Source organism: Artemia franciscana, chromosome 11 (assembly GCF_032884065.1).
Source record: "Artemia franciscana chromosome 11, ASM3288406v1, whole genome shotgun sequence".
Lineage (NCBI taxonomy): Eukaryota > Metazoa > Arthropoda > Branchiopoda > Anostraca > Artemiidae > Artemia > Artemia franciscana.
In genome coordinates this window covers 28883216-28896007 of record NC_088873.1, presented here as the reverse complement: position 1 = coordinate 28896007, position 12792 = coordinate 28883216, and the positions used below count along the sequence as shown (strand labels likewise).

The 12792-nt window shown below is 36.7% G+C and overlaps 1 protein-coding gene across 1 annotated transcript in view; it reads left to right on the top strand.

Moving 5' to 3' along the window:
* The window catches only part of LOC136032588 (voltage-dependent calcium channel subunit alpha-2/delta-3-like), a 195981-nt gene extending 187535 nt beyond the window's left edge, over positions 1-8446 (top strand). Inside the window, 2 exon segments of the mRNA XM_065712857.1 lie at positions 374-566; positions 5002-8446. Coding sequence (XP_065568929.1) covers positions 374-566; positions 5002-5106 — 298 coding nt within the window. The 3' untranslated portion in view covers positions 5107-8446.
* The last annotated feature ends 4346 nt before the right edge of the window (positions 8447-12792 follow it).

Here is a 12792-nt window from a genome sequence, read left to right as displayed (position 1 = left end):
ATTAGCTGTAAGAAACTTATCAATATTTTGATTATATATGAACAACAGCCATAATCAGTGGATATGCAACTATCAAAAGAATGTTGTTACATAATATTAAAATATATACAATTCTGGGCTAATTTTTTATTTGACAAACCCAAAGAAATTGAAGATCAGGCACTAAATTATAAACATTTCCAAATATTTAACTCTTTTAATGGTTTGGCTTCGTCACCACCAATGTTGATTATTGCCCGTACAATCAAAATATTTGGAATACTTTTTTTGTATCCACTGTCTTAGAAAGCTTAGCCTTTTGTTTGTTTCTTTCCTTTGTTAGCCTTTCCTCTATCCCAAGTAAAAATTAAATTAATTCGACCACATCTTTCAGATCTTTCACAGCTCATCGAATTCCACACTCAAACCTAATATTGGTGGTTGTTGATACTCTTTGTCCATGCGATTCTCGGAAAATGTCAATAGAACCGACGGAAGTTTATTATAATGAAACTGAGCGGTGTGACAGACTATCACAGCCTCTTTACAGGCAAAGACCCACTGAGTGTATTTCGTACCATCCAGAAGTAAGTGTTCTTTTCTTTCCTAAGAGACCTCTCACCAGAAAGGTTTTAATGACTGCATAGACGTCATGTAAAAATTTCAAAGCTGTACTGAAAATAGTTGAGAAGTGCCTAAAATTTTACTTTTAAATATCATAATCAGATAACTTTAAAGATCGAACATTCTTAGCTTATTTTTTATATTTCAATTTCCAGAAAATGAAATAAAAAAATAAAGAACCTAGGCTATATGCAGTTCTATATGTTGTACAATAAAATGAACTAAGTTTCAAAAAAGTGACATTTATTTGCTTTCTCAAAAAGTTGAAAATGAAGAGTTTAGTTGATTGAGTCCTCAAGAGTTTCGAAACTTTATTTATATAGACTTGTTATGTTAATGATCCTTAACGTGTTTCCTCCAAGGAAATTTCCTCCAATGTTGATGATACGGTGCTCGTGTTAAGCTTCTAAAGATCAACAATCCTCCTTCATGACATTTTCTTCAGATAACTGACTTGACTAACTCCTAAGAGATCACCTGTAATTGGGATCTAATCACAATTACATCATATTTTGGATCACAATGTGATCTAAAAGTGTAATCTAATCTCTGCCAAAAATAGAGTATCCGACTTTTTTTCATTGTCTCTCTTATTAGTGTAATCTCAAATGCACGAAGTTTCTGACCTAATACGGAATTTGGGCTTATTTTTATCTCATATTCTCATTTCTTATGTTGACAGATTCTTGGTGCCTTATTCTTGGTGCTCTGTTGTTTGCTATTTTACTTCTTGTAGGCTCAATCTTTAGCTGTAACTCAAACCAAAGAAACCAAAGAAAATCCAGTCCAAAGAAACCAAAGAAAATCCAGTCCAAAAAAAACTCGTTTGTTTTTTCAAGTCTTTTATCGTCTTCCGTAACAGTTTGAGGAATATCTGTTATAATACTTCGTTTCTTCTGCAATTACCTTTTTTGAGAGAGAAAGATGGGTTTATTAATATAAATAACAAAACAAAACAAGCAAATGGCCCGAAGCAAAGCTTGTTTGGGCTTAAAACCCCAATACACATACAAATAAAACAATATGTTAAAGAAGAAAAAATAAAAAGAAAAGAAAAGGAAAAGAAAAAAGAAAGAAAGAAGAAGAAAAAAAAATCAATTACCCTGCATTTCAATCGAAATGGATTTACACTTCAAAAGAGACAAAACAAAAAGAAACTAAAACCACTTTACCAGTATTGCCAAAATCAAAACCAACATCTTGGCTCCACTTGAGGTCCACTCAACTATCAAAACCATAAATATTAAGGCAAAATAGCTTTAATTCCCGCCGAAATTCAAGAAAACTATCCATGTTTCTCAAAGTCGTAGGTAAACGATTCCATGCATGGGGTCCTAGATGCCGAATAGAAAATTGAGATCTACGGGTAATAGCAAGCGGACGACGAATTATATCGGACTGTCTCGTAGAATGTGTATGAATATCACTTCCTAATTCAAACATACTTTTAAAACATATTGGTAAACAATTTTGAAAATATTTATATATAAACAGGCTTCGATAAAAAATAATAAGTCCTGCTAAAGGCAAGATTTTGCATTCTATATACCTCTTTTGTACCGAGTCTTTAAAACCTACACCACATAGCACTCGAAGCGCTTTATTCTGCAAAACTCGAACACGATCGAGATGAGTGGGAAATGTACTACCCCAAACATTGCAACAATATAGCAGATAAGGATGAATTAAGGAATAATACATTGTTCTTAAAATATCTCTTGGGAAAATATACTGCAACTTTCTTAAAATGCCAACATTCCTAGCGACTTTAAGACTAATATAATCTATATGGTCTCTAAAGCTGAGACATTCATCAATTAAAACTCCTAGATATTTTGTACAATTCATTCTTAAAATACCCATATCAGCAATATTAAGTCTGTCTATCTAAGGGTAATAATTTGAGCTCCTACCATACAATAAAAAGCAAGATTTACTTTAATTCAAATTTAACTTATTAAGCTTCATCCAATTTTGTACAAACTCCAGACGAGAACTAATACGAATCAACAGCTGAATTCCTGTTCGTGCAGCCACAGTTATATGAGTGTCATCCACAAAGCTGGGAACAATTACTTTTTCCCCGTCACATCCAATGTCAAGATCATACGAAATCATATTAAAAGCTCTACATAAATCATTTATAAAAATTAGAAATAACAGGGGACCAAGAACAGATCCTTGAGGTACTCCAAATTTAACACTACTGACTGAAGAAACATTATCTCCTAGTTGTACATATTGAGTTCTTTCTTTTAAAAACGAGGACAGTAATTCAAGAAATGGTCCTCTAAAACCGTAATTTTCTAATTTGGCAATGAGTATAAAATGGTCAACGCAGTCAAAAGCTTTTACAATATCAAGAAAAACAGAAGTGACTTTCATACCATTATCCAACGCATCATTCACAAAAGTTGTCAAAAATTAAACAGCATGCTCAGTAGATAAACCCTTCCGAAAACCAAATTGATTTGGATTAAAAAATGATTTACTCTCCAAAAATTCAACCATTCTTTTAACTATCAATTTCTCAAACAATCTAGATACTACTGGTAATAAAGAAATGGGCCTATAATTTCCTAGTACATTTTTATCTCCACCTTTATAGACAGGAATAACTTTTGCAATTTTAAAACAACTTGGAAACACTCCAGTCCTTAAACATTCATTAAATAAATATACTAAATGACCGGAAATAACAGGGTAAATATACTTTAAAGTTTTAACTGTTACAAAATCAGAGCCTGAAGCTCCAATTTTTAATTTTTTCAATGTTTCAGACAGCTCAGAAGCGTTGATTGGCTTCAAATATGCTGAAACATCACTTGCATTCGATAAATATTTCTAAAAACTACCTTCATGCTTTAGATGTAAGCATGTACCGAATTTGTCAAGAAAATAATGAACAAAATTATGTGTCTCTCCCCTCTTTCCAAATAATCTGATTTTATTAGGTACAATCAGTAATTTCTTGTGTTGCGTCTGAGCAAGAGGAATAAAATAGGTGAAACCAAATGAAATTTTATCCTGGAAGAAAATGAGAGTGCTCTATATGTCTACCATTCAAAAACCGTTATTTCTCAGCATATCCTTCCCAATTTCCGTCTAGTATCCTTTTAAAAGACTCACCTGCTTTTATTAACTAAATATTAAATAAAGTTTTAAAGTGTAAAAATCCTATTTATTAAATCGGGTATATTAATTGCATGTTAACAGAGGTTGCTGGAAGATAGCCAAGGTTAAAAAAAAAGTTTATACTCGACCATCTTGATGTCCCATTCCTTTGTTAGACGGGAACAGTAGAACGATCCTGCTCATTTTCCGCTAGTAAGGGATTTAAATAGCCACTGACTGGAGAGCTGATAGAGAATGCACAGGGAGGATTTCAAAATCTTATAATCTTTCAGATTTCTTAATTACAATTTCAAAAGACTTAGTATTTGGTACAAAGCCCAATATTTGTAACCAACGCCATAATGTTTGTTACCAAAAATATTAGATCACCAAAATTTACTATAAATATTGTAGAGAGCGAGAGAGAGAGAGAGAGAGAGAGAGAGAGAGAGAGAGAGAGAGAGAGAGAGAGAGAGAGAGAGAGAGAGAGAGAGAGAGAGAGAGAGAGAGAGAGAGAGAGAGAGAGAGAGAGAGAGAGAGAGAGAGAGAGAGAGAGAGAGAGAGAGAGAGAGAGAGAGAGAGAGAGAGAGAGAGAGAGAGAGAGAGAGAGACTTGTCAGATTAAAAAAAAAGTAAACAATCATCAACTAAGAAGCTGAGCCAATACAGCAAATTCACTGATTAATTTTATTTACAAATGGACGTAAAACTGCTTCTGTTCTGCATTGATATTGGCAACAAACGGAAAGGTGCTAGACTAATACATAAGAGCTAGTGAGAATTTATTAGAATTGGAAACCGAAGCCTCGTAGCCGCCAATGAGAAGTTTTCTAGCTAGATTTTTTAGTCCTTCACTCAATTTGTTAACCTCATTAGTTAAGAAATAAAACCTTCCATTCACTTGTTTTTGCCACTTTAATTAATAAATTGAGTATCAATAAATAGTAAATCCAGTATCAATAAGTGAGCCCACAAATGGCTCTTGCAGATAGTACAACATAATTCACTTGAAGTTTAAATTTCAATTTCAATGAGCCATTTATATTAAAGGGTTTGGGTTCTACGTTCTATTAGGTATTACGTTATATTATTTAGGTATTTTATTGATAATTATAGCATCTACATATTGCAATGATAACCATGAAATATTCTAGCATACATATATACTTTTTTCGTAAATCATTTGTGATGTAGCTTTTGTTTATTTCTTATTCAAGAAAACGAAAGATTTTAACGATCCTGATGTGACATAAAGTACTACCTATTCAACTATTTATTTTTCCAGGAAGAAGAAATAAAGATGTGTGGCACTTGTAGCAAGTCCAACTTTTCCCTGTTTGGGCTTCTTTTGCCATTGTATGTGATACTTCGAAGCATCTTATCATCTTGACAGTGCTGCCAAATAAGTACATTCAAATTTGAACATATTCAATAGCCAAAACTTGTGTCCAAATTTGTATTTCTATTACTTCAATGACAGACGAAAACTAGTTATTCATGTCTTGGGTTTAAGATACTACTAGCCATGAAGAATGAAGCTGTGATTAACTGATTTGTTTAATGACTATTTTATCTTGACTATGTTTTTCTACCTTTTTTTGTCGGTGTTTCCCTTTAATTACGATATGATACACCCACATAAGTATAATTATTTAAAGTCTAGTTTTTTAATATCTCATGGTTTCTTCCTCTGAATACCTCGTATGAGTTCCCACAATACCTATAAATAACACTAATTTATTTTAGTAGTGGGATTAGTGGTTTTTTTTATGGACAAACTTGCAAGGAAGCTGAAGCAAGCTCATAAGAAAACCATCGAAATTTTTGACAGTACTTGGAGAAATTTTGAAGAAAATCTCTTAAATACCTTCAAAAAGTTCATTTGTTTGGGACACTGAAATTAAGGCTTTACTTACAGGGTGACCCAAAAAGATCCGTACCCATATTTTATTTGATAAAAAATCCATTTTTTTTTTTACAAATATCCTTTCTGTTGCAGGACATGAAAGGTGAAACTTTGGATGATCGTTTGCAGCTATAGTTACCCCAAAAATGTCTTGGACCAATCAGCAGGAGATGTTCTCCCTGGAGATCTATTTTGCGACAAAATCATACCAGAGTGTACAAATTCAGTTTCGAAAACTTCCATTGTCGCAACTTTCCACCAAAATCGCGATTGTTATTTGGGTTACGAAATTCAGTGAGCATGGGACGGTAGTGGACTTATTTCTAAAGCCACAGGGGGAACTTATTCAGGCAGGAAAGAGAGTGCAAGGAAAGAAGAAAACATTGCTGTAGTGAGGGACTACACTGTCCAGTTAAATGTGAGAACACGCCACAGTGACTCCCTTGTCATTCCAAGTTCTTGGCTGTGTCTACGTACTGATTTTCTCGGGCTGCGTCCTACTGAGTCCTATACTGCAGCAATTTTTTCTTCTGTTCTTGCATTCCTTGCATGTCTTTGCACTCCTTTGTCATTCCGAGTTCTTGGCTGCGTCTATGCACTGATTTCCTAGGGTTGCATCCTAGTGAGTCCCTCACTGCAGCAATATTTTCCTCTTTTTCCAGCCTGAATAAGTTCCCCCTGTGGCTTTAGAACATAAGTCCACAACTATTTTGGAAAAATTCGTCCAAAATAGGTCGCAAAATAAGTTGCGACAATTGAAAATTTCTCGAAACTGAATTTGTACACTCTGGTATGATTTTGTCACAAAATAGGTCTCCAGGGAGAATATCTTCTGCTGATTGGTCCAAGACATGTTTGGGGCAACTATAGCTGCAAACGATCATCCAAAGGTTCACCTGTTATGTCCTGCAACAGAAAGGATATTTGTTAAAAAATGGATTTTTTATCGAATAAAATATGGGCACGAATCTTTTTGGGTCACCCTGTATCTAGAAATTGGGTATGTTATGGAAGTAGTGTCTAACTTGAATTATCACTACCATCCTCATTAGTCTTTCGTTAGTTATAATTATAAATAAAAGAACAAATAGCTCTGGTACAAAACCAGAGTTTGCATCAGACATCTTCTAAGAAAATCAACTACTTACTCTTAAATTCTCACTAGACGGTTTTATCATCGGGCATATTTTCAAAAAGTATATTTACTTCATAAAAGTTGGGGAAACCATCAATGACTTTGGCCTTGGCTGAATAGCTTGCAAGCCAAACTCACAAGCAAAGGCTCACTGACTCGACTTTCGATGGTGGCTATTGTTTGGTTCGAAGAGAGGGTTAATGGTGTTTCTGAGTAAAATAAGTCAAAATTTCACTCAGTTTCAAATGGATATATAGAGGGATCCAGGGGAAAACACGAGAAGCGTCGGATGATTTGCTCCCCACCAAATATTGCTCTACTGGAGGAGGCCAGAGCATCAGGGATCGACACTTCTACACAAACCTCGTTGGGATGCAAGCGAAAGTTTTTTATTTATTTATCACCCATTATTGACACGAAGGAAAGTGCCAGTGCCTGTAAATCAAGAACTTTCTTAAACAATCTTAGGCTCTTAAATAATCTTAAGTTATATATACAAAAATAGAAACGTATTATTCAGCTGCAGACTGTATTGTACAGTTTTTTTTTTACCATCAAAAAAGCGTATTTTGTTATTATTTTGTCTCTATAGTAAAACTATAAAACTCGAAAATGTACTCTTCTGTTTTTGGTACAATACGATTTGCTTCCTTAAGCCTTAAATTATTTCTGACGAAATTACAAGCAAGCTATTCATTTGTTTGTAAATAAGCTAAGCCATTGAAACTTGTTACTTGTGATCTTAAGATCAAACATGGGTTCTCTTTATTTTAAGAAAAAGTGGTGCTATAATTTTCTACTTTTAAGCAAGTTTAAGTGACTATACAATTTTTAAAATGAATTTTTCTTGTAAACTTTTATTTCAAACGCAGATAAACTGTAGATTATACCTAGAAATAACCACTGAGTTTATACATTTTTGAATGTTTATGTTCAAATATTGCGAATGACCGTAAAATTTACTTTAGCTTGTATTTTTGTGTTTTAGCTAGCTTCAAGCTTTTTTATTTTGTGGGTTTTAGTAGAGTACTTCAAGCTGTTGTATTTTACTTGTTTTCAACTACTTGAATGATTAAAGATATTTTTCCTTTTTTTTGCTTGGTGCTTTAAAAAAATTAATCAATGTCAAACATATCTTGCTACAGATAAGCACACCGACAAATTGTTCCATCAGATTGTTTCATCAAATTTCAGCATATATATATATATATATATATATATATATATATATATATATATATATATATATATATATATATATATATATTGAATAAGAGCTTCAAAAATTGATGCCTTGCCGACTTCTCGTAAACGGTAGCTCTTTTTCTTCTTTAAAGTTTACTAAAATTGTGTGCATTTTGCATCTAAATTCTATCAGAACTTTTACATTGGACGTTAAGGTCATAGCATATCAAACTTTTAGAAATTCTAGTATGCAGAATTTGTCTTTTCTTGGTTATATGAACAGAAATTAATTTTTTAATTTCTTTATTTTCTTGGACGTTTTTCCAAGATTTTTTTTTTCTTGGACGTATTTATGAAAGCTCATTGCTGTTGCTACGGTTTGCCTAGTGTGTGTGTATTTGTGACTCTGGTGTGCTTTTCATTTTTCTGCCGTTGTGCCAGAATCTGGTTTAAATCTTATTTACGTAAGTTGCTACTATTAATAAATATCATTGTTAAATTTTATTAGCGGTTGTTTGAGTTGTTTACTTTCATTGATAATTATCCTGCTCGCACTTAGTATTAGGAACTTTAAATGGTAATGGAGCAGATTGGTTTCCCTTTAGTGTACGGTGCAGAAACCCTAGCAATAGAATGAGGAAGAACTAACAAGTTATCAATCAATAACACTAAGAAGTTATTTGTTCTATGCCCTGCTCTACTGGACAGCATCTGCGCAACTTTCCAGTCTTATTGACGAAATAATGTACAGTAAGAAAAGAGTTAATTTATCAGGTGGAGCTAAGCTGCACCTTAATATTTCAAATTCTAGTATAAGATTTTTGTGCATAAGTTTTATTGTAATTGGGAGCTTCTAAAAAATTTAAGTTCCAAAATGATGTTTCATACATGTTCTTTTTTGCTCATTGCAATGGCAAGATGCCTTGAATTCTAAAGGCAATAAGTTCTTATTACAATAAAGATATCAATTAGAGAGGGTTCTCAAAAAATTTACCTCCTGATTGCCTACCTGTAGACTTTTCAGGGAAGTGTTGGATGTAATTTTTAGTAGTACTTCCGACTTAGCACAGGTATGCATTTTCGTCTAACAAATAGGAAGGTAAATATTATCATTTGAAAGTAGCCAAGCCTATAGCTCTCCGATAACTCCATACCGTAGGCTATCCAGAACCAGTTAAGAGGTGGGTATTTCTACTATACAATTCTATTATGTCCATATGGATAGAAATTCAAAATGACTTCTGATATTCTATCTGGCTGAACCCATCGAGACCCTTACAACAGGGTTCTCCAATATTTAAATACATTGTGCACATATGTTTAAATGCATTGAAACATTTTAAATAAATAGGATTTTTTTTTTTTTTACAGTTTACCATCTTCTGGGGACAGTCTCGCCTTGGCCAAACTCAAGTTTGGACGCACGTTCAACTCTGTAAATTAGACAGTGATGGTTCTGAAAGATGGTAATCGTAGATTTAATCTAGGCGTCATTCGCTTTCTTCGGAATCAATGTTTTAGATTATGGATTCAATTGGAGCTACCTACTGACAAAAGTTTGTTTCCGTTCCACGCACAGAACCTATTGCAGTCAAGTAAGGAGCTTGTCATGAAGCAGTTGCCTCTGCCGTCTTTTTCCATAAATTTGTACTTGATTCTCCAGATTTCTGTGTCTATCTTTGCTGATTCTATCTTCTGTTAACCCATCTTTGATATATTTTAAAGACATCATCCTGAGGCTTAGCCAAGGTCTGCAGTGGCTAACCGGAATTTTAGAGATCTTAGAAGTTAATTATCAGAAATTTTCGACTTTAAGTCAACTCTTGGAATTCCGATTTTGTTCTATTAATGGAAAATATTGGCTCCTGTGTTCGTATCATCACCTTTCGTGAACTTCTCGATCAGCTTAAACGATGAATTTCAGCGTTTAACGCTTCTAAAGGATGTAATCTAGCTGTCAATCGCATTTGAAGTTACCTCCTGACAAAGTTTAATTTCTTATTCAACGCTATTGACCTATTACATTCAAGAAATGAGCTCAATAATTATGTACTGATGCTTTGCAACTATGTTCATCTTTGCTGTGTTTGTCTTCTGTTAACCGGTCTTCGGCTTAATATACAGATGATATACTGAACCTTAGCCAAACTCTTCAGCGGATAACAGGAATTTGGAAGATCCTAAAAGCTGAATATTAGAAATTTTAGACTTCAACTCGATTCTGCGGAATTAGATATTGCTTTATTAATGGAAAAATAGACTCATGTAATCGTATCATCAAACATCGTTAACTTTTCGACCATCTTAAATGAAGAATAGCAGCGTCTCTTCTATACTATCGTACACACTCTGATTCAACCAGCCGCTTCTAGCAAGCCTGTGTGACTCTGTCGCTCTTCCCCACATACTACATACTGTAATGTTGTCTATTGAATAGGTTTATTGACCCAGGCTACCTACAAAAAAAACATAACATGAAACTTCCATACAACATAATATAAAAATACTACATCTTCCTTCTCATAATAAAAAAGCAACATACTAAACTTCCAAAACACTTTAACTTCAAGAGTGGTCCACTAAAGTCTTGGCTTGGTTCACTTCACTGAGTCCTTGGCCGCGTTAAGGCCGCAGCTTTTCATACTTCTTTTCACTTCACTCTTTTTTTTTTTACAGGTTTAGCTTCAGGGGTCCTCTTACTATTCGACCATAACGCGTGCGTAGCTGCAATGGTGTTTCGCTGGTACCCTGGGGCTGAGATACGGTGGCCGTCTCGTTGGGGCTCGGGCTGGCCTGCTGACCGTCCCGCAGTGGCAATGGGGACATGAACAGGTCTGGCTGTGAAGCTGAGGGTGGTGACTCAATAGCCGTTTCTGTTGTTGGTGGTGCTGCTTCACCGCTTGTCTCACTGACACGGCTCAAACCTTGCTGGCTTTGATGTGGACGGGCTGTGAGATGTTTACGGTTTCTCCTTAGCACGGAACCTTCGTTGGTACGCACCCGGTAGGATCGTGGCTGTCCTGCATGGGATAGCACAACAGCCTGACTCCATGGTCCGTCGGGTGTCTTCTGTACGTAAACTGCGTCTCCAGGGGTGAGTTGTTTCAGTGATCTAGCTGATTTGTCATGATACAGCTTTTGGCGTTTCTGCATTTCAGTTCTTCGTCGGGTAAACTGTGTGGTCGGAATGACTTTCTTCTTGAGGTGTTGTGCGGTGCACGGCAGGATGGATCTTAGCTGACGCGACATTAGGAGCTGGGCTGGGGACGCGAACCCGTCGACTGGTGTATTCCTATACTCTAGTATACCCAGGAAGGGGTCTTCTCCGTTTTCTGTCGCTTTCGTCATGATGTTTTTTGAGATTTGTACCGCCTTCTCGATCAGTCCGTTGGATTTTGGGTATCCTGGGCTGGACGTGGTTAGTGAGATTCCCCACGTCTTGGCAAAATCGGTGAATTCTCTCGATGTGAACTGAGGTCCGTTGTCTGACATTAGCTGAGACGGTATGCCGTGTCGGGCGAAATGGGCCTTGAGTTTCGTGATGACTGCACTGGATGAGGTCGTCGGAAGCTTGTCGATTTCGAAAAAACGGCTGTGGTAGTCGACGGTTACCAAGAAACTGGCGCTTTTCCATTCGAAGAGATCGGTCGCAACCTTTTGCCACGGCAGCGTCTCGATGTTGTGGTTTATCATCGGTTCCTTTGAATTGCTTGGCATGTTGTTGGCGCATGTTTGGCACTTCGTTATGTACCGCTCGACGTCTGCGTTGAGTCCTGGCCAATATACCAGCATTCTGGCTCGTTGTTTCGTTTTCTCGATTCCGAGATGGGCTGCGTGTAACTGCTGCAGTGTAGCTGCCTGCATATTCTTGGGGATGATCAGCCTTTCTCCTTTGAGTAGGATGCCTTTTTCGAAGGAGAGTTCATGCTGCAAGTTCCAGTATGCTAGGATGTTGGTTGGGCAGTCTTTTCTTGCACTCGGCCACCCCGCTTGGACCGTTTTGATCAGGGTACTCAGTTCTGAATCCTTTGTTGTTTCCACCCGGATCTCTTCAAGCTTCTGGTCACTGGCAGGTAGGTTTCGTACAACTTGGTGTACGTAGACATCTAGACTTTCTTCCAGTGTTGGATCTGCATCGCCCAGGTGTAGGCGGGATAGAGCATCGGCTACAGGAATTTCTGAGCCCGGTCGGAACTTCAGGCTAAGGTCATAAGGCTGGAGCTGGAGCATTAATCTCTGTACTCGGGGTGGGGCCTTGTGGATAGGGTTTGCCACCACCGTTTCGAGTGGGCGGTGGTCAGTAGTAACTTCGACATGCCGGCCATAGAGATAATGGTGGAAATGTTTGCAGCCAAATACGATGGCGTACAGCTCTTTTTCTAGCTGGGAATATTTCTGCTCTGTTTTGCTGAGCGATCTCGATGCATAAGCTGTGACTTTCCCCTCCGAGACAAGGTGTGCACCAAGTCCGTGGCTAGAGGCGTCAACTATGAGTTCCACGTTGTTACTCTTGTGGTTGAAGAACGGGGTGTTGGATACTATGGAGCTCTTCAAGTCTTCTAGGATCTGCGTGTGTTCCTCTTCCCAGATGAACGGGTCTGCTTTAGTCAGGTCACGGAGTTTTTTGTTCTTTGTTGAGAGACTTGGAATGTACTTGGCTAAGTAATTGATCATCCCAAGAAGTGTTTGGAGTTCTTCTCGGCATGATGGGCTTGGCATGTTGTTTATGGCACGGATCTTATCGGGGTCTGGCTGCATTCCTTCGGAGCTTATGACGTGTCCGAAGTACTTTACTCTGGATACTGAGAACTCGCACTTCTCTTCGTTGAATCGGATGCCCTTGACAAGGG